This window comes from Aquila chrysaetos, chromosome 13, assembly GCF_900496995.4.
Source record: "Aquila chrysaetos chrysaetos chromosome 13, bAquChr1.4, whole genome shotgun sequence".
Lineage (NCBI taxonomy): Eukaryota > Metazoa > Chordata > Aves > Accipitriformes > Accipitridae > Aquila > Aquila chrysaetos.
Genome location: NC_044016.1, coordinates 1,333,068 through 1,360,563, shown reverse-complemented (window position 1 = coordinate 1,360,563; position 27,496 = coordinate 1,333,068). Strand labels below are relative to the sequence as shown.

The 27,496-nt window shown below is 47.0% G+C and overlaps 2 protein-coding genes across 3 annotated transcripts; both read right to left on the bottom strand.

Moving 5' to 3' along the window:
- Positions 1 to 197: 197 nt before the first annotated feature.
- Positions 198 to 19,852, bottom strand: KAT14 (lysine acetyltransferase 14). Of its 2 annotated transcripts, none has more exons than XM_030035438.2 (10): positions 19,579 to 19,852; positions 17,010 to 17,128; positions 14,736 to 14,857; positions 11,990 to 12,171; positions 11,047 to 11,466; positions 9,499 to 10,070; positions 8,828 to 8,964; positions 8,139 to 8,314; positions 4,754 to 4,944; positions 198 to 2,073 (listed from the first exon to the last, which is right to left on the bottom strand). In XM_030035438.2, exons 1-10 carry the CDS (start codon positions 19,850 to 19,852, stop codon positions 1,900 to 1,902), a joined length of 2,367 nt encoding a protein of 788 aa, XP_029891298.1. In that variant the 3' UTR covers positions 198 to 1,899. The 2 variants fall into 2 exon arrangements, with proteins under 2 accessions (XP_029891298.1, XP_029891297.1); XM_030035437.2 differs by having other exon boundaries at positions 11,047 to 11,463.
- A 243-nt stretch (positions 19,853 to 20,095) lies between these two features.
- On the bottom strand, positions 20,096 to 25,209 carry LOC115350143 (protein PET117 homolog, mitochondrial). Its single transcript, XM_030035439.2, has 2 exons — positions 25,021 to 25,209; positions 20,096 to 20,245 (listed from the first exon to the last, which is right to left on the bottom strand). The coding sequence occupies exons 1-2, from the start codon at positions 25,114 to 25,116 to the stop codon at positions 20,096 to 20,098; spliced, it is 246 nt and encodes an 81-aa protein (XP_029891299.1). The 5' UTR covers positions 25,117 to 25,209.
- Between the last annotated feature and the right edge of the window lie 2,287 nt (positions 25,210 to 27,496).

The window sequence follows — 27,496 nt, the reverse complement described above, 5'->3', positions numbered from 1 at the left end:
TCAAGGAAAAAGCCTGCTGGGGCCTGCATGTGTGCAGCTTCTATGTGGATGCCCAGTAGAAAGATAAGGAGTTTATTGCCTTGCTCCACTGCCCACACACACGCTTTGCACCCTCTATCAACCATACTTGAGTTTGCTAGATTTCAATGAAATAAGATGATGGAGAGGCAGCTTAACACACAGTATGACTACAGGTAGGCTTTTCCAAGGGAAGAGCTTTAATTCCATTCATAAAGACAGATACTTTTTCCTTCCAAGTACAGCTAACTCATAACATCAGTAACATCGAAAATTTTCACATAGTCATAAAGCAGGCAGAAATGTGCATGGATGTTAGGGCACACAACACTTGGATGGGTTCTTTTTCCCTCCCACTAACACCATTTTTGTTTTGGTGACAATATACATTGGCTACGCAAAAACATACTTTGTGTCCATCTCTCTGCTGTTACCAAAATGAAGACTCCATTAAGGCAACTACTACTATAGCCAGGTACCCAACAGGTATACACAGTGGATTAAGAACAAAGAAGTCACATTTGTTGTGTAGCTCTCCGTGGGGCTTGATGTGAAAGGAACAGCACAGTGGATGTGGTTCGTATTTAAAACGCATGGACTGACCTTTGGTCAGGCAGCAGAGCAAACTGCCAACTTACTGTTCATCTGCAATAAAAGTCAGGGAGAGAGCAAAGCTGCTAAACTGTGTAAAAGGACTAGACCCCACTACCACAGAAACTGTTTGGGGTTTGTATTTTTTTAATTCTTGGTTATTTCTATTTATTCTTTGCTCTCCTCTTTACTTACACATAGAGCCATGAAATCACAGCCTAGATGCTTTCAAGAACTGGAACTGGCCCACATCTATGCTTCTCCTCCCTCCAAGCTCCAAACAGATCGCTTCTTTAAACCAGAGCATTTCAAACATCACCACTGACTTTTTGTTCTGGGTTTCTTCTAGCCAGAGCGTCTGTAGCAGGAGGAGGTGGATGCTGGAGCCTGCGAGGCTGGCTCTGTGGTTAGAGGTGTGCCCAAAGGGCTGATCTGCAGCATCAACAACTGACAGATAGGTTGTAAGCTTTCAAAGAGCTGATTTGGCAGCTGTTGTGTCCTACCTCGCCTAGCTACAAACCCGCTTGACATCTTGTTCCTGAACACAAAACACTGCGCACTACAAGAACTTCACACTGAGCACAGGGTCAACGAGGGGAAAGGAAGGCAGTAGGGAAGGAGCAGAAGAAAAGACATCTCCTCTGAGCCTTCCATTTGGGATCACATGAGTTCACACGCTCTTCATTATTCCTAAAACATGGCTCCAGTATTGCTGTTCTGGCATGTGTAGAGCTCTCCTAAAGTTAGCATCCAGCTAGATGCACCAATATCTTATTTCCCTTCATAGATTCAAGACACGGTTCCTAATAAAGCAATCAAATCACAGAAACACTGTGGATGATTTAAGTTTAGACATTCATTTCCCATAAACAAGAAGAGAAACAAAAACCCCGTGACTTTTCCTGGATAGGTTTCAAAGTCTGAAATCCATGGGCCCCCTCTGAAGTGACAAGTATTTGGGGGGGGGGGGGGGGGGGGGCAGTGTTTGTTTGTTTCTCAATGAGGCTCTCCAAAGTAACAGTGGCAGGAAAACTCCCCATAAAGAATTTCAGTCTTCCAGTGGTTTCAGCATGTCCCAGTTGGCATTTCCAGGCCTCTCCCCTTGGAGGGTAGGAATCAGTCCTCTTGGATTGCACTTTCAGCACACAACATAGCACTGTTGATATTCGAAGTCCTAGGAATAAAGGCGTTGGTGCGTTCCAGCTCTCACGTGGCAGCCAACGTCCTCGGCTGAAAGCTGCGGTAGTTCTTTGCTTGATGGATTGGGCTTTTCGCAGACCCTCGGACGGATCAGCGCCGCAGTCTGAGAAAGAATGCGTGCTTGCACTCCTTGCTGTCCAAGGGATAGTATTTGTCATAAAAATCCAAAATGTATTCTTCAGTCTTAAATCCAAATTTTTGGTAGAGCAGCATAGCAGGGTTGCTTGCAGAGACGTGAAGGGTTACGTCTTTGCCCATGCAGGTCTGCCAAGGGAGGGGGGAAAAAAAAAAAGAATCAGAGCAAGAGAATGAGACAGCCTCTGGGGGAATGCGGAGGTGAAGAGCTTCATCAGTTCAAGTATTTCAGTTACTGCGGAAATGTGAGAAAATCACAGGCCTCGACACAGAAGTTACCACACATAGCAACAGCTGAAAGGCGAAGGGAGCGCTGCTGTTCCTCTAAGCCTTTGTTTCTGGGAAACGTGGACTCTCTGACAATGAAAGCAGGTTTTGGATTATAATTTGTCAGCTTTCCATTGTCAATTGCTAAGTAATTGTTAATTAAAAATAATCTCGGTATACAGCACTGATCTCAAATACTTATTAACAATGGCCTGAAGAAAAGACAAAACATGCCAGAGGATCAGGCGCCGTGCTCCTCCCCATCAGCAAACAGAGCTGAGCTCTCTGGGACCGCGCGAGCAGCCCCAGCGCACCTCTGGGCTGTCACGCTGGAATTCCTGTCTATCCCACCCAGCTCCTCTCCCATCCTTCAGGGCACAGCACTCGCCTCCTGAGAAGGCAGGGAATTCAGTTCAGACAGCAAATGGCATGGCTGAAGTTACTTTAAAGATCCCAGATTATTCTAACCAGCAGCTCTCTGATAAAGATGCCGATATAATAATTTTTTCCTGCTTTCATCTTGTGTTTTAATAGCATTCTATGTATATTGAATGTATTGTAACTCTAAGTGGGAACAGTAACACCCTTTAGGAAATTTCCAAGGTAGATCATTCAAAGGGAAAGCTCTCACAGAGATTTAAGCGGGGCGGGGGGAGGAAAAAAATATAATCAGGAGCCATTTTGGGGAAAAGGTAGTTGGAATGAGATCATTAAGAAGATGCAGTTTGGTCCTCTGGGCCGGATGCATTAGAGGGTAACTTCTGACACCAAACCCAGCATCGAGGCACCATTTGCATCAACACATTTTCTGTTAGATTATGCTGTTCCCAAGAATTCATCCCCAAACTCAGCACGCTGATCCAAGAGACAGAGAATTACCCTTTATCCAAACAGTGTAGGAAAGTGGCTCTAGCTACAGAGAGCAGACCCCGGTGTCAGCCCAAGCAGGCTACGAAGCAGCACACACAATCTCGCGATTGAGGAACAAAAAGTCACAACCACCATTTCTTCTCCTACATGACTAAATGCCTCCTACCACTGACAAATAGTCAGCAATGGAAAAATAAATCTAATGTGAGCCGAATGTACAATGGTGATCTCTCATTGCTAGCAAGCCTAATCAGCCTCCAACCTGCCTGGCTCTTCTCAACATGCTAATTTTATGCTAGTCTACCTGCAAGCAGAATTAGGTTAATTGGCTGTGATACATTCTACAAAACGCTGCTATCCTTTTCTACAGCTGACTTGCCAACACCTCCCAGCTCTGCTGGAGAGACATGAGTCCAGCTGCTGGATCCCTGCAAACCTTGGCGCATCGCTCGCGCCTGTTCTCACTAGGTGTTGACATCTCACATCAACAGACTACAGTTGAGGGCAATTTACTTAAACACTTTACACAGAGATGCTCGGGAATTGTAAGGGGTGAATTTAAAGTAGATTGGTTAGTGGCCTGTGTTAAGACATAGAGCAAAGAGAGGTGGACGCTGCAGAGAGCTGCGTAGGTAGAAGAGTTACTCTCGGGTGGCCCAGAAGAGCTGCTCTCAGTGGAAACTGCTTTTCCGAGGTACAGATCACTGTTCCCAAGGCTCTGCCAGCACTCCCTGCCTCTCTTCAGCCAAATGAGTATGAGGAAAAACAGTTTCAATGGCGAGTTTTTGCTAGTGCAGCTCATCTCGACTAAAACAAGTTAAGGAATGTTTCACACCGGCAGCTCTGCCAAGAGAGTTCAGGGAGTGGTAAAACTGTGGGCCCTGAAGAGGCACAGTTGGGGTCTGAAAAGGACATCTGTCTGCGTCCTTACTCAAAATTAAGCTGGCCTTCCTGCAATTTAATTCAAGAAAGTGAATGGAGTTAAGGCCACCTGAATAACAGTATTCATTCAGAGATTTCATGAAGTTTAACTACTTTAATACCACCCGTTCAGTTAGCTTAGATTAATTTTCCCAAGTGTCCCTGTGGAACAAAGCCCAGTACAAGCTAGTTTGAACAAATTTGAATGCGGTTGCAAACGCTTATTCTTTATCTTCAACTCAGCTGGATTTGAACCAGAGTATTAAAAGTGAAAGAGAATGATTAAGATCAGAAAGTGATTTAATGCAACGACCTTGGTCACGGAATAAACCTCCAGGTGTAGCCAAGAAAGCTGCAATAGATTCTGACTGAACCTCCCCACTATTCTCTCACTTTCTCCTTTAAACCCCAAATTTACAGTATTACTGTTATGTGAACTACTGACTACTGAAGAACACAAAGTTAATCCCAAGACAGTTTAAGTCTATAGCATCTCACTAATTCTGAGGACCTGACCAGGATGGTTATTGTTCTAAATACATTTTAGTTTCTGCTTTTGAGGTTATTTCCCCCCATAAATGTTCACACAGGCTGCTGACAATCTGTGCAGGTGTGTAAACAGAGAAAGGGCAAGGGGAAAGAGCCAGAAGGAAAGAACACAACACTACTTACTCTCTAATATTTGAGTGTGTACACACAAGGAGGAAGGGAGAGCTGGTTCTTTAGCAGAGACATGGGACTTTTTCATTACCTGGATAAGATGGTAAATCATGAAGGTTGCAATCCCAGCTCTTCTCCACTCAGGGTGAACTAACAGGAAAGAGATGTAAGCTTCATTGTATTTCACGTCTGGCACCATAAAGCCAAAGGCAATGATAACTTTCTTGTAAAGGACGACAACGCTGAAGTCTGGATACTGCAGGCATTCTGACAAATCGATTCCTACGGAGAAAGAGAGAAACAGCAGTTGAAAGCATTGCAAACCAAAAGAAAAGTGTCACACTTGCACGGAAATTCAGGGGTTTAAGGCTTTTTAGAAACACTCACTTGATCCCTTCCTTTTACCTTTATTTCAAAGCTCCGATATCGAAAGATGCTTCAACAAAACACACAGACAAAATGAGACCTGCTTACTAGTGGGGATTCTTGCACGGAGAAATTAACAAAGCTGATTTCTTCCCAAATGACTCAAGGATGAAACTAAAACTCAAAAAGCACGTTCTCTAAACCAGGGTGGTTTAAAAAAAAAAAAAAAAAAATCACATGATCTCAGCACCCAACTAATCTTTCCATGGTTTCTATTCTGAGCCGTATCAGCAGACTCTGCTAAGGACCCAGTTCTAAATATGCACGTGCAATTGTTTGCTGGATTGGGTCCTAGTAAGTTTGTGCCCCTTGCCCGGGGCTCCTAAGGGCTGCAGTGACGTTAATGGATAAGGGTTTGCTGCTTCATTTCACCCGGGCAGGGCCAGCACCAGGTTGGTGTACACCATTCCCATTCCAGTCAGCAAATGCCGAGGACCTGCCTGCAGACGAGCAAAGGGGGTGGTTTGGAGTCTATCAGCCTGATACACCGGCTGAACCATCCCGTTCTTCCTGCAAACTCTCTCCAGATGCAGCAGATGTGAAACCGGGCTTCAGCTTTAGTAGCATTACCTGCCAAGGGTTCCTATCTCTTTTCTCTACCTGGCCTTCAGCTCCTGCTGCTTCCTCTTGTGCACACTCAGCTCTTTGCGGTCGCTGCACTGTGAACCCGACTGCAGCTTTCAACACTATCAAAACATTTGCTTTTAGCATGCAAATTCCCTCATTTGGGGCGTAAAGCAGGCTCTCGGGCAGCGGTGCTTCTGTGAGTCAGAGGCTGGACAGAAACACCTGAGGCTGGTGACTTGTGAGCGGAGTTTGTTACCTTGCCTAATCACATCGCTGCTGCAGCCTAAGAGCACCCACACAGCATGTTAGGGCCAAGCAGTGCAGTTCAAGGCACAAAAGACTGCTTGGTAATTTGTGTGGACAGGCCCTAAATGAGGTGCGAGGCATAGCGGAGCTGTGCCATAAATGTTAGTTTCAGCCTCAAATTGGCAATCGCAGATATATTTGGAACGTGGTGGAACAAAATAGCAGAGTATGTTTTCCAGTAATGTTTATCACTCTTGATGAGATGCAAGACTTCATAAGGCACCAGGCACAAATAAGCGGGTGAATTATTTTCTTGCTCGAGAGTAAGCTGGGTGGAGTAAGACGTGGGAGGAATCGATTGGCAATAGGGAGCCACGTTAATTATCTCAAGGCTGCAGTTGACTGTGAAGTGCCTTACAGCGTGTCTGTACAGGAACGCTACATTGCCCTGAGCACACTGGCGTCTATGAAATGGTGCCGTCCCCTCAGCACGCAGTTATTCCTGTAGGAAGATGCTTAGCTCAGTATGGTTTACCACTCGTCTGCTCAGGAGATGTTTCCCGTTAGGGCATGAAGGCACAAGATACCGTGAGAGACAAGGGGGAATCTTGCTTCACATCAGCTCATTTGCGGTAACTACCTGCAAACTTGTTTCTGCCTTGTGAGAAACAAGAAGAGCTCTGACGGGAAGGATTTGGAGAAGAACTAAGAACTAAGGCCTGCGCTCACCCCACCTGGTGAAGCGCCTAAAACTTAAGAATTCAGTCAATGAGAGCATCGCTATTAGAAGGCAACTGAGCACACCTAAGATGTCATTTACTGACGACTGCATTCCCCAAGCACACGTGCTTCGGATCCCTAAACTTAGGCAGAATTACAGCCATTTCTCTGAACAAGGGTGCTAGCTTAATGATGCCCTCCCAGCTGCATATCCCACCCCCTCCTCAGTTGTACCAGCCCGTTGTGAAGCTAAACCCTTCGCATCCACAAAGACACTGTGCTTTATCTCCTGAAGCATCACCTCCTCGCTTACCTCTCCTGCTAAACAGAATCAAGGTGCAATGCATCGTATAATCCCAGCCTCAGAAAATTTACACCATGGAAGAGATTTTGATTCCTGTTTGGAGACTGATGGGAGTGTCAGCTTTCTGATTTAATGATGAGCAGTTCACAGTCGGGTGGAACACACCCACGCTCCTTACATTAAATAAAACAGGGTGAGTCCTGAAGAACTTAATGAAGGTGCGACCCAACTTGGCCAGAACTTCAAATGTGTTATCAGAAGAGGAAAGACTATGACAAAGAGGTTCAACCTCTGTTGGGATTGCAAGTGTCTCTCAAGAGCTCCAAAACAGCTTGTGAAAGGGAAGGTATGCCACGTTATCTCCCCCTGAATTGTACAATTTGGACAATGAGTAGCACAGAGAGCTCCGATCCTGACTGCAGCGTATGAGCGCTGCTGAACTACAAACCCTGTTGAATCACTATCTGCAAATCAAAACGTAAAGCAAACAGTTACTTGGAATTAAGGTGTGTACTGTTTGTACTGTGCTTTTCTAAATTTGTCTGCCGCGTTGTTTGCTGATCAGAAGCTGATCCATGCAGTAGATGAACATCACTATTATTATTTCAGAAGAACTAAAGACTACAGGCTCTTAACTGTCCCCATAAAGGGCAGCCACTGTCCCCAAAGAGCCTACAGTTCAAGAAATTACACAGAAAAATCAATACCCAAGCTTTCCCATACCTTGCAGATACTGAGGCTTGAAGAAATAAAGGACATCGCAGTAAAGCTTGGAGTTGTAAGTGCAATTCCGAAACTGCACTCCAACAACATATCCTGCTTATGGCTGCTAGGAAGAAACTTTCTCATGAAGCTAATGAGCAGTAGATCTCTGGCATAAAACTGTCTACTTCAGCCCCTGATTCTGCAAAACGTTTCATTGGATGCTTAATTTTAGTAACTGACTACTCCTACTGGAATCAATGGTGTTACCCAAAACAACCTATTTCTTTAAGTGCTGTGCTAATTAGGGCCTAATTGCCCAGTTCTAAATGATCTCAAAAGACAAAGACACCAAACCCATGTCTCCATCTCAACTGCATTCCTATGACATCAGATAATGGTTTTCTAAGAACCGAGCCAGACACCAACTGAAGAAAAATTTGGCCCAAGAATATTTTTTCTGAACAAAACCACTTCCTTCTTAGAAAACCAAGTGTTGAAGGAATCTTACCAGGCCAGAAGAATTCGTGGCACATGGAGTTTATAGTGGGGATGTGATTAGGGCGAACATAGCAGTAATCAACGGGTGCTTCTGGCTCAGCCTTCCAGTTGAGATCATTCCTGTGTGGATACGCCCGGATTTCTGCCAGCAGCCTGAGTTTTGGGGGCTTTGTCTCATAATCGCGCCTGCCAGTAACATGAAAAGCAAACACAAAAAGCAAGTGAGCAACAATAACTGCCACTGCAGCTGAATGGGTACTGCCCATGAAATATTTTCTGACATGCTCAACTTGGAACAAAAGAACAGTCTCTTCCATTCATGTGGGAAAACAGCACCCAGCTCAGCAAAAACACCCTTGTGTCGGAGGCCAGGACACTTCCCGGAGCAGCAGCACACCAAGCCAGCCTGTCCTTATAGCAGAGGCAAGGAAATCATGGTTCTGACCCAAAAGAAGGTGCAACTTGCATTGAATGACTACGGTGATTCCCTCTCTGCCCTGTCCTCTCTTGGAGATTCCCCTTCCCAACGCAGAGCCAGTTTAACTACTCGGCTAAATAAAACACTATCCTTTCAGCCCTGCCATAGTATACTGGGTTGTACTTCAAGGATGAGTGAGGAGCACTGCCCAGGAAAGGTGTCCTCTCCGTGGGCTGTCGGTTCAAAAGCCAAGAGCAAATTCAACCTCTGACCATCTGTACCTGATGTAAGGTTTCAGGACACGGGATGTGTAAGGACTGACAATACTGTGGTCTGTCAGCAGGTCTTCTGAGCCTACCAGTCGATACAGAAACTTCGTTGTCTGCTGTCGATATCCCTTCATGGCAGGCAGCATCGTCTACATGTACAAAAAAACGCAGAACATTTCAGGAGGATTAGTCAATGACTTAACACAGGGGAATCATATCAACAGAGGGAGAACAAGGGCCTTTCGATAGGACAGGACGGACTGGACCCACAGCATGACGGTCCCACCACAGAGGACTCTGCTGTGCGCTCTCAGATTTAGCACCCAAACCTACGAGCTGCACACATCACTCAGAAAAGCACTGCAGGTGATCTCCCTCCTACATAGCATGAAAGAGCAACCGCCTATTTGGGTACTTCCCGGCATCCACCTTCGGTGTTTGGGCAGGGCTGGAGTACAAATACATAAACATTTGTGTTGCTGACACCGACAGACCGCTGCGCTGTACGAGCATGTCCCAAGAAGAAAGGGGCTTGTGTGACACAGCCCCAAGTCAAAATGAGTCTTGTTCACATAATCCTTCTCACTTTGGGAGCCAGATAACCTGAAGGTGACACCGCTGTCTGCAGCAAAAGCTCTAAAATAACCAGTGCCAAAAGCTCACTTAGATTTGGAAACACTCACCTGGTATCTGTCCAAGATCCTGAAGTCCTGGCTAGTAGTTCTGTACGTCGCTTGCCCTGCTGGGGACCTGGAAACGCCTCCTTCTTTGGCTCCGTAAATCCCATCAACCAAGAGCAGGGCAGCATTCACAACTTGGTCCAAGTCAAAGAGCGGCAGTCCTCTTTCCCTCTTGGCCTGCCTGACTATCAGCTTGCGCCTCAGTCTCCGGGCCTCTGGGGTCATGCTCATGGCATTGGGACAGGCTTCCAGTCGCTTCAGCAGCAGCTTTTCCTCATAGATGCTAACAGAGGTATGCTTGGGAGCTCTGGGCTTAGCATCCTTTTCCAGCTGTGGCTTCCTCTTTTCTCGCCCCCTCACCTGCAGTGATGCGTTTGACTCTTCAGGATCTTCACTGTCACCTTCCATCCTTTCTGTTTTTTCTTCTTCACTCTCCACCTCTTGCTTGATCTGCTCAGCTGTCTTCACTTTTTTTCTACTCGCTATCACAGTGCCGGCACCGGCTGTCCCACTGGGAGGGGGCACGTACTCTATTCCTGGGTCTATGACTCCATCTCCTTCCATCTCCTCATCATCTGTTCAACAGATCAAAATAATCCAGGAAAAAACCGTCAACATCAAAGCCCCATTTCAAAAAGGGTTGTCACGGGACTTTTCTGCTAAGGAGAAATCATGCGGGTTTACCCCACGCACTCCATTTTCTATATACTTCTGGACCTCCTGATTTTGGACAGGAGACACCGTAAGGAGTCCAATTTCAGGACACAGAATCAATCCTGCTCCTAAGGTGTCTTGCAGTTTGGCAGCTGAAAACATAGCACTGCTGAGCTGCAAGCTCATGCCCTGTGACAAATGTGAAATTGTTGAAAATTCCTGAAGACTGGGGATCAGATGGTCAAGCTGGTGAGCTATATCTTCAGCTAGCATACCCTGGAGAAGTTCTGTTTAATCTGAGGGAACCATTAGGAGTTACAGAAGCACAGGATTTGTCCCCCTACAGAACCTGACTATTCTTCTTTCCATCAAGAATTGCTTTATTCTCTACTTTACCAATTAGATGAGGTCTGGCTCCTTAAGGAACTAACAGCATTCAGCCTGCATCACTGCTTTGCAACCTGACTGAAATCTAGCATCTGTCAATAGGCGTGTTCAAAATTACAAAACTAGTGGAACATTACCATGAGAATAAAATTTCTTCCATTTAAAAACATCCAAGACAAAATTAGAAATGCTATCTAACAGTGTAATCTGTGTTGCAGTGAAATGCTTATGCAGAGTGGTGCAGCAGTTGCTAGGTGAAATCTTCTACCCACTGTTTATTCAGGATCCCTCAGAAGATGATAACGGTGGTTTCTTCTGCCCTTAGAAGTTGGCTATACAACTATGGAAAATTAATCAAGACTTACATGTAACTAAGACAAACAGATTACCGGTTACTTTCCACCTGATCTTGAAAAGACCGTGCAGCTCGTTGGGAGGGGTTTTTTTTTTAACATCTTCCTAGACAACTACGTGCAGCTCATCATTAATCAAATACGTGGCGTCTCTTACCATGAAACAGAGCCTGTGGTGGCATGACATCTGGGATGAGATCTGCTTCTGAGAGAAGGCTGGGAGTAGCTGAATGCGAGGCTGGAGTGCCAGGAGCAGAGAAGTCCAGAGATGGGGAAGGAGAAGGGCTAGTCAGAGGAGTACGATCTGAAGAGCTCAAGGAGGAGAAGTCGATCACCTCTCCTTTCTCAAGGACGATATCGGGACGACGGCCTCGACTGGTGAATTTAACGGGAGTGGAGGAAGTACTCCGGTCCAGGAAGCCGGCTGCCTCCTTCTGGGCTCTCCGAATATCCTTGGCTTCCTGAGTGCGAGATCTCTTCTCCTTCAGCTCCATGGCCGATTCGACTGGATTGCGGCTTACCCGCTTCCTGAGTCCTTCCACAGTAATGATGGGATCCAGAGGTGGCTTTGAAGCTGCTAAAGAAGTAGTTTACTTATTCTAACAGACACTGAGCTCCTGCAGTCACTGGATACATACTATACGGTCATAAAAACACATCGACTACAAACCTTAGACGATGTGTTTTCAATATATACAAGAAATGCACTCTGGGCCACGTAGCATAAAGCCAATGCACCACTAAAGCCTCATTAAAGCCCCAGTCTTGCTCCTCTGCACAGAAGGGAATTTGCACCTAGTGACAAAAGACAAAACACCCTCCCCAGGGTAAAGAGGAGCATCAAAGTTGTAGATTTCAGCTAAAAAAACCCCCTGCAAAAATCTCAAAAGTCTTTAAATCAGTTAGCACAATGCAAAAAGGTAATAACATAAAACAGGCTTCTCACACTACAGTGTATGCACCGTAGTCCTCTTAAGTCAACCATTACAGCAGAGCAAAACTAAGGAACTGTCCCTGCACACAAACACATGGTTTTAAGTAAACTCCTCTCATGTCTTCCAGCTCTGGCCCAGCTAGGAACCTACTGGGGAAAGAGTTACCTTTTGCCTTTAGTGCAGACGCAGACAGCTTCTCTCCTTCAGGTTTCATTGTTGGGGGTTTATTATGAACCAGTTTCCACCATCCCGGTTCTCCAAATTCCTGTGCCCCTGAGCGGAAAAACAAGGGGCTTCCCACAGAGAGACAGCCAGCAACTGTGCTCCACCATGTTGAAGTCTTTTTCCTATGGTGGGCGAAGGGAAAACAAGCGTTAGGTCCCCATTCACCAGCTGGATTTTCATCCTGAAGCCTCCTCCCTCCATCGGGATGGAAAGGGCAGAGTGCTCCTGCCACCGGCACTGATGCAGGGGGATAACATACTCCCTACCCCCCCCCCTCAAAGAGGCGAAAGATTAATTAATTTCTTCTCAAACAACCACTCTGAAGGGCAAACTACGGTGTACTGGTGGGCTCTGATGCACAAAGCGCTGTGTACATAGGCTCCATAAATGCCACGCAAATGCAGCATGGCAAGACGCAAAAAATTTTTGTTTTGTCAATGAGCCACCGCCATACGCTGAGCCTACAGAGGAGAGGTCTACCCTGCCACTGGAACCTCCAGCTTTCAAATTCTGACGTTGCTACCTTCGTTAACAATTTGACGATACAAGAACGGGAACGGGATCCTAGTGACAGCTGTGTTGCCCTGACACTGCAGAGCCCTATTCCATTACTGAAGACGGCAAACAGGACTCTGGGCGTACAGGATGGGAGACGCGAGGGAAAGGTAGTGATAAAGGTCTCACTTCACACAGAAGGAAAGACAAACTTAATTTAAATGCCTGCCTTGACTACTTTGAGATTTCATTTAGCAAAGCACGAGCCCAGAGCTGTAGGACAGGATCCCTAAGGCTGAATTCACAAAGGGGGCTGGGATCCGACCGCTCTGCCCTCCGTAGCTGCCGCCTTGTCAGGCGCTGCAGAGAAGCACAGTTAGGGATCTGAGAAATAAATCACTGAGGACAACGGAGCTGCGGGAAATGGCAAGGTAACCGGGTACGTATGCTTGTCCCACGGACGCATGCATGCAATATATACTGGAGCTCTGTCTCTGCTTAGGGTTTTCTCCCATCAAACCTCTCCTGCAGTATGGGGAAGAGGATCCCTACCAGTCAACGTACCCATCAGCCACACTCACTGAACTATTTTTGAAGCACGTTTTTGGCCACTTGGAGGCAGGGAGCTGCAGTTAAAGCCTTTCACTCTGCAGGGCAGCGTACTGGGCATCTGAGCACTTTTTGTTCCTGGTCACAGGGCTAACTAAGATGTCGTTTAGGGAAGAAGTGAGAAGAAATCTTGAAAAATTGCCCCCGCAGCCAGTAACTGAGGTACTCCCTTGGACACTGGAGAATTAGGTTCACGGTGTAGAGTCTAAACCCGTATTTGCACAGGACCTCAGGACTCCTTCTTGCCTCTGCACATCTCCACTGGCAAAAACTTCAGTACTCGGGCTGGGCTTGGCCGAGCAGGTATTCGCTGCCATCCGAGTGTTGCAATTACACACCTTGGGGTACTGACCCTCAAATGTGAGGGATTAAACTCAGGTGCCCCAGATCAGAGTCCAGAGCGTTAGAGTAAGTCTGGATAAGCTGTATTTTAGTATGCCGAGGAAGTAAAGCATTGCACACCTTGAACTGCTACGCATACGGTTCAGCTGTCCCTGCTCCATCAGTGGCCTGTCCAGGCAAGTGGGGAGACTATATCTGAGGCCAGTGATCATTTCACCTGAATTTTAATCAAGAGTAAGGAGTGCCCAGTTGCCAGGGTAGGTCTCAAAAAGCAGCAGCAAACCTTGGGAGGTGGTGGCTCCCTGAGCAAGGGACAATGGGCCATCAGCTGCCTTCCTGTCAAAGTCCCCGTGGTTTCCAGAGAGGACAAATACTAATATTTCTGAGAACAGAGCAAGGAGGGACACACAAGCAATGAAAGCAAAGCCAAAGAGCAAAACTGGTTGGGGAGAAAGCCCAGATCTTACAACAGAGAAATCCCCGGGGAAGAAAAGCAGCTATGAAGTCAATCAAATCTACAACTTCGAAGGCTTGCTCAGTTCCTTCCCTGCCTCCGTAGCGCGTGCATTAACAGTGAGATTTGGGTTTGACGCAGCTTCAGCACGCTCAGAAAAAATGTGCCGTTCGTCTATACAGCACGCGACTCATCGTGCCGTGAAGGCTGCCCTTTACGAGAAGGGTTCTTCCTCTCGCAGCTTCTTTCTTTACACACACTGAAAAACATTTCAGCGGTTTGTAATGCCTGCTATGTAAAAGATATTTTATTAAGATCCAAAACAATCTAAGGCCCAATGAGGCCCAATTTTCCTTTTTGGAGAACTTGGTCCTGCAAGCGTTATAGCCAAGTAACATGGCACTTTGCTGGACCTCTTTTTTTTCTTTAAAGCCCAGTGACATCAGGTCTAGCCCATCTGTTGTGACTATTTAGAAAGACTCAAAGGCTTTGCAGGTTCATACGCTACCTAAAGGAAAATAAGAAATAATCCAAAATATATGCATTTACACTGCTTTTGTGTGAGATTTTGGGGTTTTTTTTCCCCCATTAAGAAATGCTTATTCTTTCTCAAGAGTACCCTTCGTGCCTACATTCAGGTTCTCAATATTAAATCCTCCAATTTTCTCACCACTAAGGCTCAAAAGAGACATCACCAAATTAACCAGGATTCTTGTCCACCTGTATAACAGGTTTTAATTCCTTTGGCTCACCAACCGGACCCTCAGGCAAGCATCACGTCTTTACCTGTTCCCTAATAAGAAAGTCCAGTGTTTCTCAATAAAAGCACAAATATCTTCTTTCCATCTGAAGTACCCCTGACGGCCTGTTCCTTCCAGAGACAAATTGTACATTGCCAGCATGACAACCTGGAACAGAAAGTGTTGGATACAAGTGAATCTCTTCTGCTTCATCTGCTGAACTGCCCCCCACAGCCGCCACACACACACAAATCTTTGCTCCCTCATAAATATCTTATTTTTGCAACATCTCACAGGCAACTTCTGCAATCCATCTTCTTCCTGCTTTCATGCTGCCCGTTCTCGTCTTTCTATTGTTAGATGCACATTCTCCCAGAGATTTCTCCATCCCAGGGGAATAACAAGCTGCCTAGTTATGCAGGTTTGTGCTGAGATACAAGCTTTTGCAGCGGTTGTAGAAATGAATTATATCACAACTGGGGTCTGAATGTAGTGTGGAGGTAGGGAAAAAGTCTTTCAAAAAAAATGGTCACAAGTAAACCCACTATCTGATCCATCAGAAAGGTAGTGACAACGGTCTTTATAGATACTTATTGTTACATTTCAAACTGTACGGACTGTAAACTCTCTTTAAAATTACATATCTACTAATTGTTCTGGGTATGCAAGAATTAAGTTCGTCTGTAAGAAATCAGTTGTCTCCAGGTGATTTTCATTAAAGGCAATCAATTTACAGCTCACTTGTGTTTCACAACCAAATTCAGTCTGACCTATTACACACCTAAACTAAAGGGCAGGTTTGACAAATATCACACCTCTTTGTAAGTAAATCCTAGGTGATCAACTGTTAATTACATTTACCCAATTCATTTGAATACAACTCAAATCAGCTGGGCTGGGACCATCTTTCAACCATCACACAGCCTCGGTTGGATACTACTTCCAACAGGGACTTGCTCTTCACTGTCAGAGAAGTTTGAAATGTGTTTTTCTTAGGGAGTTGGGTCTCCTCGCAGTGGGCCATAGCTTTCTGGAATGCATTGCTGAAGATGCCAAAATAAGGAAATACAGACAGCTTTAATGTTCCCTAGACCCCATCTCTGCCTCGCAACCCCTCTTAGTTTCATAACTATTTATCTAGGACTTTGGGGTTTTTAAGTCAGGTGGGACAGTGTCTCAGGACTTCAAAACCAATTCTCTTCTCAACTGGCTAAAGAGAAGGATCTGTTGAGGCCACATACCCTGAAAAAAATCCAGAAATCACTGTCCCCATTTTTCTTACGTCAGAGAAGTTGATTTGACCACTTCCCTCAATTCGACTTACCCAGAAGCAGCAGCAGCTCTGGCTGCTGGAAGCCTAGGGAGATGGTCTCTTCACTAGTCAACTTTCTTCCTCACCCATTTTGATTTTGTCTGTCCCTTCCCCACGCCACTCTGACGAGACCTGGCTGTAACGCTAGCAGCCTTTGCTCTCCAGATCTGTAACGTGCTGAACCTCTGCCGGTCTGCTAGCCGCAGACTGCTACGCCAACCTTTTCCCCTGCACTGGGCACCAGGAGAAAGCACTGTAGGAGTTACAACTGATGTTTTAAATGATCTATTATGAGACAACACACCACTACTGTCCCAAAGGATGCAAAGAGATGTCTCGCGCATACCGCCCGATGCTCAGCATGTGGAAACACTTAATGCTGAGCAATAGCTACTGCCTGGTCAAATTCGTTTTATGCCGAGGGAGCCAGCACTGCCCGCCTGCCCCTCCAGCGCCCTGCTTAGAGCAAGACGATGTACATCGGTCTACCCATAGGGTGGTTGCTGTATAATGGAAATTATTTTGATTGCTCAGGTGTGCAAGTGACCAAAATAGCAAATTCCAGCAAGGACTGCTGCTAATGAGTAAGCAGCCAGGTTGGAGCTTTGTGTTCAGGGAGCTGGCAAGCTTTCTGTTTGTATGTTGCCACCTCGCTAGTTTTACATTTGCTCATATACACAAAAAACTGTTCATGCCTAGCAGCCAAATTGCATTCATTTTGCTTTTCCAAACCTGCCTGAAGCCATGAATTCATGAGCAACATAAGGGGAAGAAAAAAAATAAAGAAGAAAAAAAAGGAATGTGGTTTGTATGATTATCTTCCAATCTACCTGCCAAATGCCCAAGTTCTAATATGCAGGCAATCCGTAGATAATTAATTTCTGAAGTTCATGCATATGTTTCTATGTTACCTATACCTGATCCTCCTTTTCTAGGTAGCACATACACAACAAACAACAATTTTAGAAAGTCCTGTGGTTGTTCTGCTGGCACAAACGTTTTACTTACTTGTTGCCATGTTAATCTCAGCCGTTCAAATTGCTCCTTCCCATCTTCTGAGCAATCAGAGCAAGTAAATCTGAAAAAGTTATCTCCTTTGAGGTAGCTGAGCTGTTCTCTCAGTTGACCTAAAATGAATAGGCAAAAATCAATTTCTCAGTCCTTTTATACGAAAAAGCGCTGCAAAGGAGATTTGGATTTCCTACAACATCAGACAGAAAAGTACTTTTTGCCTTTTTCCCAGAGTTCAGAGACCCAGACAGTTCCCACGAAGCATCAGAACTCGCTGCGATGGAAGGCGCAGGTTCATTTCACAGTTCCAGCAGCCAGCAGTGACCAACTGAAGAGCACAGGCATAAAAAGGGGCATTCTACTTAACATCTGAAAGCAGGTACAAAAGCCAAGGATTTCCTTGTTTCCGCTGCATTTCTCATTCCTTCTTGCTCCCCAGGATAACCTATATACTTCAATAAATAACTGTTTTCCCACTCTACTTAAAAAAAAAGCTGACCTGTTAAAAAAAGGTATGCCACTGCAAAAGCTATCAGAATATACAAGCATTCTCTTCCACGTCATCTTCCCACTGACTGCTGCATGTCTTCACAGCTCTCTCTTCCCCTGTCCACGAATTGTTACTGAAGTAAGGTTGACAGTCCCTGTTTACAGCAGCCTCCGGGATGCACTGGAGCAGACACGGTGTGAAGCTTTAAGGTATTTATTTCTCCTATCAGGGGAAGATCTGCTTTCCTTGAGCCAAAAGAACGGCCCAGTGTTATCAGCAAACACTTTTTCTTTACTGCAGTTGATGCATTAGATCCCAACTCAGCAAAGCACTTCAGCATATGCTTTGCTGTGTAAAGCTAACCCTGCATAAAAGTTTGTCTGAACAAAAGCGATCTGCTGGGATACAGCCACCTGTAAAACCCGAAGTTACAGGCTCTAATTCTATGTTTCTGCAGCAGAGAAAAAAGACATCATATGAATCAGAACTTCTAAACTCACCAGAGGTTAATTTACACAAATATGAAAAATTAAAAAATAAAATCACAGGACAGGGAAACAGTTAAGACTATGGCATTTCTGAAAATTCACACACAAAAGGTCTTTCTCTAAAAGTATGACATCTCTTTTGCTGTATAATGACACCAGATCAAGCATTTGTAATAGAATGAAGCTTTGCTTCCATAATGCATTATAGAATCTAGCTATTAAAGTTGCACCTGTGTCTGAGGGGGGAAAAAAACCCACACTTAGTACATTGACAGAATTTCTACATGGCAATTCAATGTAAAAAGTGATTATTTGTCTGAGCATGTTGGTGCTTTTCACAAGTGACAACTGATATCCATATAACTGAACAATTAGCAAAGAGAACAGTATTTCCCTTTTCCAGCTCGTTTACTTTGCACATTTGTATCTAGTTACTGTTGCTCTGTGATTGGCTTTTTCTGCTCTTTGGATTTGTTCCACAGCAACGAGAGAGAGGAACATCTTTGTAAAATAAAACAAATTGAGTGTTAAATCAAGGGCTGTAAGTTGAGATCTCTCATGCTACCTTTAACTCTGCTCCATTTTTTTTTTAATTAATGCATTTCAAGTTAATATGTCCCTTTAATTGCATACTACCTTAATAGTATGATGCTGGTTCCGCCACATTAACATCCAAACACTCACTAACACGCCTTGAGAGGCGATTTCTACACTGTAACTTCTGGCAAATTTTAAGATGGCAAAAAGGGCAGCTCTGACATATCTGCAAGGCAGGTGCCACCTGAAGAGTCACAAACACAAAATAAAAAACCACCAAAAATTTAAAAAAAAACAACCCCCCCAAACCAAAACCAAAACCCAACCGGTGCTTAGCAATATCTAGCTTTCGGATCTAATAATAGATCCGATAATCCAGAATTTAGAAAGTATAGTCTAGTCCGTTACGTTGCTAACAGCATGTATCTAATGTCAAGCAGCAGTAGCAGAGGGATCAAGTTCTGCAGCTTGCTGCAAACGCCTCCCAGAGCTAGCTGCTACAGGCTGGACACGCTTCTGTGAAAGCTAACTTAAATTCACATTACCGGGAAACCACGAAGGTTGAGATTTAGCCATATGCTCCACAGATGTGACAAACTGACCAGAAAAAAAAAGAAAAAGCAACGCCATCCCAAAGCCCTTTTCCTCCACAGAGCTTTACACCGAGGGTCATTATCTTTAGCCGAGCGAGCGCAGGGGCCAAGTTGCTTGGCCAAAGTCCCCTAAATACGCCAGCGGCAAGGCTCGGGAGGGCGCGCGTGTTTCTGAAGTCGTACCCTTGTTCTCTACTAATTAAAGAAGCCAGTCCCATTTCTTTACAGGGAATACCAGCTTCGGACACCCATACAGTTCATGGATTGTAACGCGCACCGCTGGGATCAGGCTGCGGGGCTCCCAGCAACGCCAGGACAGCCTTTCTCCTCCAACCTAGGATGGGATACAGCTAAACAAGGCGCTGCCCCGTAAAACAGGTACGCGGGACAGCGTAACCACCTCGCGCTCAACAACCGCGGCAACGCGAGCGAGACGTTAACGCAACCGGCAGGCTTACTTGCTGGAATCCACTTCTGGCACTTCTCGCAGTAATAGGACATCTCCTCCATCCAGGACGCGTCACCTTCGTCGCTGTTCAGAGAGTCCCCGCTCTGGTCGTGCGATAAATCCACCGAAGCCTGGTCCTCGGACTCGACGATCAGGAGGGTCTCCCCTTCCACCTCACCCTCCTCCAAGCCCTCTGAGGTGGAGGTCCTGGTGGCTTCGTCATCGTGGCGGCTCAGCAGCCCACTCATGTGAACGTTATTAGCCATCCTAGACGGTGTTTGCATAACAAGGAGCTATTCCTCCCCACATTGACAAGTCCATCCACGCCAGTCAAAGTACCGACAACAGAAGAAATGTTTTGTGTCCGCCCTATAGCTGTTGGGACTGGATTATAACCTATACAAAAGAAACAGCCTTTCACAGATTACCTCGGCTTGCTGAAACACTTGCAAGTAGTTAGATAGCAAGGATCTCCAAATGTCTTTCATCAAACGTTTTTCATCAAACCTGGTGACTCAGGTCTGTGCCTAGGACTGCTGGGACCCTTCTTCCATTCGCGCCTTCTCTCTTTCTTCCATAAGCTGCTTTGTCAACGCAATCTGCTCTTCCAGCAGGCGAATATTCTCCTTTTTCTGACGTTGACGCTCAAGATCTCGGAGAACTCCGCTGTGCAGCCTCTGAAAACACAAGGGACAGGGTTTATCACAGCCCGTTGGATGCTGAATGCGATTAACCCCCACCCAGGCTCTAATCCCTCCTCCAGGGCCGTTCACCATGCTGCCTTTGCAAGCCCTCTGCCACCGTCTGTAGCCACAGCCACTTACCCTGGCTGGAATCTAAAACTACGGGAGCTGATATCCGATATTGATAAGCTAATGGTACTACACCAAAAAGTGCTTTATTCGTACTCACTTCGGATGGGTGGGTTTACTAAGCGGTAAAGCTATTGAGCAAATAAATGCTATGCACCCGTAATTCCCATACCATGCAGGATGGACATGATCTATAAAATCCTATTACCTCTGCCCTAAATCTTTACCAAATCAAACTAATCTCCCCAGAACTTCTCCTCTGCTTGGAGAGAACTTGGTGGCAAACTGGAAATGATTTTAAGAAAAACTGCCAGGTGTCTTCATCTGCTTCTTTCTGCTCATGTCTTCCTCTTCAAAAAATACCTTGTAAACTCTTGCTGCAAGGCTGATAAAAGTTCCACAACCTGCTTATGCCAAGCTCTTGAAAAAGCAAGGCACTTCATTCAAAAAATATCACCTTTACCTAAGACGTTCATGATAAATAACACCTGCAACACAGACCAGCACTTTTCAAACTGGTGAGTAAGCCCCACCACAGGTGTAAAAAGCCCAAAGAAAATCCCAGCTGCTCTTTGTTTCCTCCATATCCTTTTCTCTCTGTCTCTCTCTGCTACCTGGAAGTTTTTTTTTCACTCTGATAATTAGGTGAAACATTTAACCTTCACCTCTCTTTTTTTTTTTGCCTTCACAAAGCAAGTCATACTCTGCTGATTTAATTCCCAGAGCTGGCTAACCAGAGACAAGTGCCAGCGCAAAGGAGAACACGGGATGCCCAGTCCACTTTGAACTCCTCGGGCAGGCGATACGCTTTTAGATACTCAGACACTTAATAGATTTCAAAGCAACAGTCATAAGCTTATCAGAAAATATGATACACAAGGACAGAAATATTATAAATGAGTAAAAACCTGAAATGATTGTTGAGAGCCAACCCTGGCTCATATCTAAACCAAACTGTGTGATCGCAGTCGTGTTTTAGCCCAACTAAAGACGAGAATCTTTAGTTAAGTCGAGTTAAAGCATTATCTACCTGCCTAATTTACCAGCTCACGCTCAGCTTGGACTCAGGAATGAGAAAGTTTCACAGGTACCAAGGTTAGCTACTGGATACTGGAGATATGAATAAATTATTTAGCCTAATGGCAAAAAAAGATGAATAATTTATTTGACCTGTTTGAATGATGTCAAAATGCACCTGCAAATAATTTATTTGAAAGCTGACCCTGAATCCTTTTAGAAGATGTTTGTGATTATTATTTGACAAGTTCTCACTTGGGAGTGTTTTACTCCTCATCTAGAATGCCAATAACTACACATTTCAAAGGCACTTATTTCTCCTGTTAAGATTAAAATAGAAAGGTTTTGTTTAAGAAATATTTTATCTTGTTAAGAAAATGCACAGACACATATGTCAGCCAATAACCAAAACTCTCTCTGGAAATTAATCTAATAAAAACGGTTCCTTCCCATCAGCTTCCATCAACTGAACTCAGGTTACAAATTAGTAATCGCTACAGACAAAGTTCATAAACTCATTATTTCATTACTATTAGCTAATAACAATAAAGACGTGGGGAGGTACAATGTAATTGAACAATTACATCAAGAATGTAATTCCTTTTCCTTCACAAAACACAGCTATTCTGCAATCTTTCAGACGGTGAATGCCTTTATAATTTGAGTATCGCGAGTGAGAAAGAGCTCTGATCTTCTCACCTTCCTCTTTTCTCCGAAGTTCGGCCTGCTTGTCTTCTGCATCAGTTTAGATAAATGCGCGCAAGCTCAAATCACTTTGTGCCTGGCATATCAATTTCTAGAAGTCAAAAGTTTATTAACGTGCATAAAGATAAACCTGAAATAATCCCTACGCCGGGACTGCAGAATAGCCACATTACTTATTTCCATTACATTCTCTAAATAACTGGGTCCCTTAAGCCTGAAGCCATTATTCCCTGACTCGAACATGAAGAATTATAAAGAGAAAATCTCAGATTTCATTTATGAAAGATAAGCTTTCAGCTTTAGCGCTTCTGAATAGCGATTTAAGATCAAGTTGAACTGATTGCTGGAAAAAAAGAATTGAGCATTTTGGCTTCACTTCTGCAGCGGCAGCATCTTGAGGAATGATAATATCCCGGCAAACATACACAGATTAGCATCAAATTCAGCTTTTGGGACCACTTCTAATTCTTCAGGCACCTCTGCAGTCATGAGTTCCCTACGCAGAGTTCACCGGCTGTGCCCACGCCTGGGTGTTAGGAAGGATAGCGAAGAATAGACACTGGATCTGTCCCCCAAAGCCCCCAAAAGCTTTTTGTCGTTGACCAACTGGATCCTTTGAGCCCTCCATCTCGATCTCCCCAGGCAGAAGCTTGCAGCAGCGACCTCGGGTGTAACAACCAAAGCAATTTAACGTAATTTTGCAAACCAAGCAACAGCTACAGCGGCGAGCAACAGAAACAGGCAAAGGGCAGCAAGTCCCCGCGTTCTTTCTGCTATCGTTAGGAAAATATGAAGCAACCAGAGGGCATTAACCGTATCAACTCATTGGCCGATCCACCGCTCCTGTTACTAGAGACGCATTTCGTACGCTGGTAGAATGCACACCGCAAACTTGCAGCCGTGCCCTTAATTTACCTGTGTTTTGCACATGAGTTACAACGCGGTCTCTACGTAGCAGGGGACCGCCGTCTTGCTCAGTGCTCGGCATGGATCCTGACCAGGTACTCAGTGTTTAGTTTCACATTCCTTGTTCAGCCTGTTACCTAAGGCGTTACTTCATGATACACAGATCCCGCTCTGACGGTGGCATTACTTATTTACCCGTCAACTGTTTTATGCCTGTTACCCCTATAGAATATGAACGTTTTGTAAACGCTAATTTATTTTCAGCGTCTCTCTACGAGATGAAGGAGAGACGTTAGCCAAAGATGAAGGTCAAAAACATCCATTAAGTTTCAGTGTCCCACCAAAACACCCAAGGGTGATTTTTTTCAGAGCATGTGCTGTCCTGGAGCACATGCTCAAAGTACAGCTCCATTTATTTCAGCTGTAGTTTAAGAGCATTTAGTACATATTCCTGCCAGACCTTCAGTGGCTCAAGGCAGGCACACTGAATTAGCTAGCAACCACCTCCAAAAATCTGAGTTTAAGTGATCTACCCAGCATGTATGTCAGCTCTGGCAAATGCAGAGCCGTTACCCGCTGCCACTCCAAGGGACCAGCCTTCCTCTTCTTCCCACAGCCTGTGCCATTCGGCGTGTTTTCCAACTTCTGCAGCAAATTAACCTGCCTCTTTCCTTACCCACATCAGTCTCATCCTCCAAGATCCATCAGTCTCAAGCACTGACGGAGACAACCCCTTGAGGGAAAAAAAATGTAATCCTGGAACTACCGACTGCACCGTAAAGCCCGTGCAACAGGCAACTGAGCTGGGGTATGGACTAGCAACTTGAACTCTGGTGGTTTTTAAGTTCTGACTGCTTCAGACCTTTAACAACAGTCATTTAACATAGGCTTTTTTTGTGTGCATTTTCTAGATTTTTTTTGTAAATAAGGGCGGGGAGGAAAATTCAGACGTGTGCCCTCCTATCAGTACCCATTTGGCTCATCAGCAGCGTCTAAACCTGCATGTTCATCGCCCAAACTTCTGTCGCTTGCAACACATCCATTCTGCAATCAGACAACTTGTAGTCCCGGGCAGGATTTCTTTGTATAGAGACTCACCACCGCCTGACCTGCCACTTTTGGCTGTGAGGCTCTCTTCCACAAAGGGTACCTGCCAAAAATTACCCGATTTTTGTAAATCTAGCGCAGAAAACTTCCTTGCTTAATTATCACAGAGTATTTCTGTTAGCTTGCACTCTGCCTGTCCTGTCAGAAGGAGAAGGGAGCCGGGGCAGGTTGCTTGGCGCACAACACCGCTGTTTGCCCGTCAGCGGGAAGCACTTGTGGGGCTCGGGAAAAGCGGAGCACGCCGCGTTTGCCGGAGGAACGAGCACGGCCGGACAAGGAAAAACCCTGGGAACGCTTCCAGGATGGTGCCTTTGGGCTTGGAGGGTGCAGGATTTCATCCTTCCTGCACCGTAACCCCCTCGGCTGCTGCCGGGGATGAGGAAAACCGCCTGCAGCCAGCCTGACGGGCCTCACCCTGGAGTTCTTAGCTGCTTGCCCCTGAAGGGGGGAGCACAGTGGGGGGGATAAGGGGGTGAGTGCAGGCCGGTGGCAAGACGCTGGGGCGAGTGGGCGAGCGAGAAGCAGGGGCACGGGCAAGAGATGGGGCAAGGGGCGGGGCTTGGTGCGCGCGGGGGCGGGGCTCCGGGAGAGGGGGCGGGGCTCCGGGAGGGGGCGGTGCTCTGGAAGAGGGGGCGGTGCTCCCGCAGAGGGGCGGTGCTCCCGCAGAGGGGGGCGTGGCTCCGGGGAGAGGGGGGCGTGGCTCCGGCCAGACACCTCAGGTCGAGCCTCCAGGTGAGGGGCGTGGCCTCGAACGAAGTGGCGTGGTTTGCCCTGGCGGTAGGCGTGGCCGCAGGCTCGGGGCAGCCGTAGGGGGCGGGGCCCCGCTCGCCCCCCTCCTCCTCCTCCTCCTCCCTCTCCCCCCCGCCTCCCCCCCCCCCCCCCGCCTCCCGCGGCGGGTCACTCACCTCCCGCTCCCGCCGCTGCTGGACGTGTACGGCCACCACGGTGGCGACGGAGAGCAGCGCGGAGACGGCCAGCACCGCCCGGGAGTTCTTGGACATCGCCGGCGGCGGCGGGGCGGGCGGCGCGGGCCGGAGCCGCCTTGCTCGCCGCGGGGGGAAGGGAAGGGGGGGGGGGGGAAGGAGGAGGAGGTACGCCCCGCCCCCCCGGTCGATCGCCGAGCGTCGTCGAGGCAGGCCAGAGCAACGGAGCGCCGATGCGGGGGTTAGGTCGAGCGCCGCCCCGTCTTTGAGGGGGCGAGTAGGGGAAGGCCCGGGTCGAGGCCCGGGGCGGTGGGAGAGGGGAAAGCGGGTTGAAGTTGCCGTCCTCGGCCGCTTGCCCCGTTCCGTGGAGCGACCCCCGGGGCTCCCCGGCTTTCCTGACGGGGTCTGGGGTAGCTTTGCGCCTCACGGGCCCGGTGACGGGGTGGGGGGGAGCAGGCCGCGGCCTTGGGGCCTGAGCCCCGGGGCTGAGGTGCGGCCCCTCGGCCTCGTCGCGGTGGGACGAGAGCGGGAACGGCGTCGAACGGCCGGCGTTCGCCTAACCCGACCCTTCCCGACCGACCCCCTCAGCGTCGCGGGTTGGGATTTTGCGGGAGGGTCGTCACCTCACCGCGGCCGGGCGCTTGCACGCCCTTCTGGGCAGAAAAAGCCAACGTCGTCGGGGAGAAGGGAGCGTTTGCCCTATCGACGCTGCTCCTGGGGAGAGCCATGGGTGGGAGGGAGGGCAGCCGGCTGGTCCGGTGCCTCCCGGTGCCTTTCCGGAGGGAGCGTTTTTTGGAGCTTCTTGCCGGCATTCGTTTGCATTTCCAGTGCGGTTGCAGCTCTGAAAAACAAACAAAAGGAGATTTCTTCTGAGTTCAAGGAAGATTTTTGCCTTTATTGCACGAAGACCTCCAGTTCTGCACTTCCGTTGCCCAGAGAACCCAAATTGCATAGGACAAGCAGCTGGAGAAAGCAGCGCTTCAATTGTTTGGTTTCTTCTCATTGTTCAGTGTGTGGCCTTAGGCCTCGTGTTTGGCAGTTTTTCGTGCTCTGAAGACAGCATTATTCCTCTCCCTGGGGGCTTTTCTCTGGCACCTCCTCACTAGAGTATCCGAGTGCTTCACAGACAGAGTAAAATTTATGTTCCCAGTGCTCCCGTGTGAGGGCAACAGATGGCTGTCGTGAATGACTTTGATCCACCATGTTCAGATGCGCTTCAGGCTTCAGCTGGAGGACTTCAGCCTTTCAGGGCACTTTCACCCTCTAACACGTTAAAGCAAACTTCCCCCTGGCTACTGTGGAGCAGGCAGAGGCTCAGGTCACGCTCCCAAAAAGCAGGGAACTCCTCAGCAGTCACTATCATCTGCTGCGTTACCACCCAAAGGAGCACATCGGAGGTGCAGAAGAGTGACTCTTACAAATGTATCAAATAAAAGGATGTCTAGTGGGGAGGTGGGATATAATGTGAGGTCTCTGTAAAACCCTAAAGGAGGTCAGGGAACAATCGTTCACCATTTCCCGCAGTCCAGGGGTAACCAGTGGGTGTGTGGGTAATAAGCTTAGATCAAGTAAAAAGAAGGTCGCACCGTGTGTGAGCGAGTTGTGGAAGTCATTGCCCCGGTACTACAGAAGCTGAACTTGCCTGTGAATTCAGAAAGGAGCTGTACAAATTTGTGGGGCGCCCTCGATGCCTGGGTGCTGCTTTTGTCTCATGAACTCCCTAAACCAGAAACGAACGGGAGGGTGGGAGGTTTATTGTGAAAGACGTAGGCTTGTTCCCAACTCCTTCCTGTATGTTTTTCTCCAAGCATCTGCCACAGCTCGCTGCCGGGCAGGAAGGTGGGACGCAAGGAATCTCAACCTCAGCAGGTACCACAGTCCCTGTCTCAAAACCAGGCTCGGATATTTCCAGTTAGAGCTTAGAAGAGTTACAGAGCAGCTGCGGCAAGGGGGTGGCGGGGTCACATCCCCAGCCCCGTCCGGAGTGGAAGAGGAAAACCGAACGTGTGAAGCCGATCCCTCCTCGTTACAATCTTTTCCATCTGTCTGCTGAATGGATGTGATTAAAATGAAAGGCAAAATTAGTGGGAATGATAATATTTCAATTGAGTCTAATAGTTTTGCTCACATTGGTGTGTTTACTGTTATTAAGACTTATGCATAAGTGCTTGTAACGAGTCCAAGGCCACTAGAGTGCCAAGAACGGGGTTGAGCCAGATGCACGGCGGATGTGAGCCAGCGCAGCGCCCTTGGCACCGGGGAAGGGCGCAGCTCACCCCGGCTGGAAGCCGAGCACCTCTACCCAAGCCTGGCGTTAATCACTTGAGGGGCTAAAACCCCAGGCGGGGAACGTTCAGGCTGTGCTTTCACAGCCTGAGTTTCTTCCGTGGTAGTTCAGGTGTTCTCGCTCTCCTCCCTTCCCTCCCAAGGGCTGGCTCTTGCTGAAGCGCTCGCCTTC

Bases quoted from the DNA above. Each gene is read 5' to 3' on its own strand.
- LOC115350143 (XM_030035439.2), bottom strand. From the start codon at position 25,116: ATGTCCAAGAACTCCCGGGCGGTGCTGGCCGTCTCCGCGCTGCTCTCC. The intron at 20,246-25,020 runs GTGAGTGACCCG...TTGTGTTTTCAG, and splicing joins AGCAGCGGCGGGAGCGGGAG to AGGCTGCACAGCGGAGTTCT.
- KAT14 (XM_030035438.2), bottom strand. From the start codon at position 19,852: ATGCAAACACCGTCTAGGATGGCTAATAACGTTCACATGAGTGGGCTG. The intron at 12,172-14,735 runs GTAAAGACGTGA...CGCCCACCATAG, and splicing joins ACTTTCTTATTAGGGAACAG to GAAAAAGACTTCAACATGGT. The intron at 4,945-8,138 runs GTAAGATTCCTT...CTTTCTCCGTAG, and splicing joins CCACGAATTCTTCTGGCCTG to GAATCGATTTGTCAGAATGC.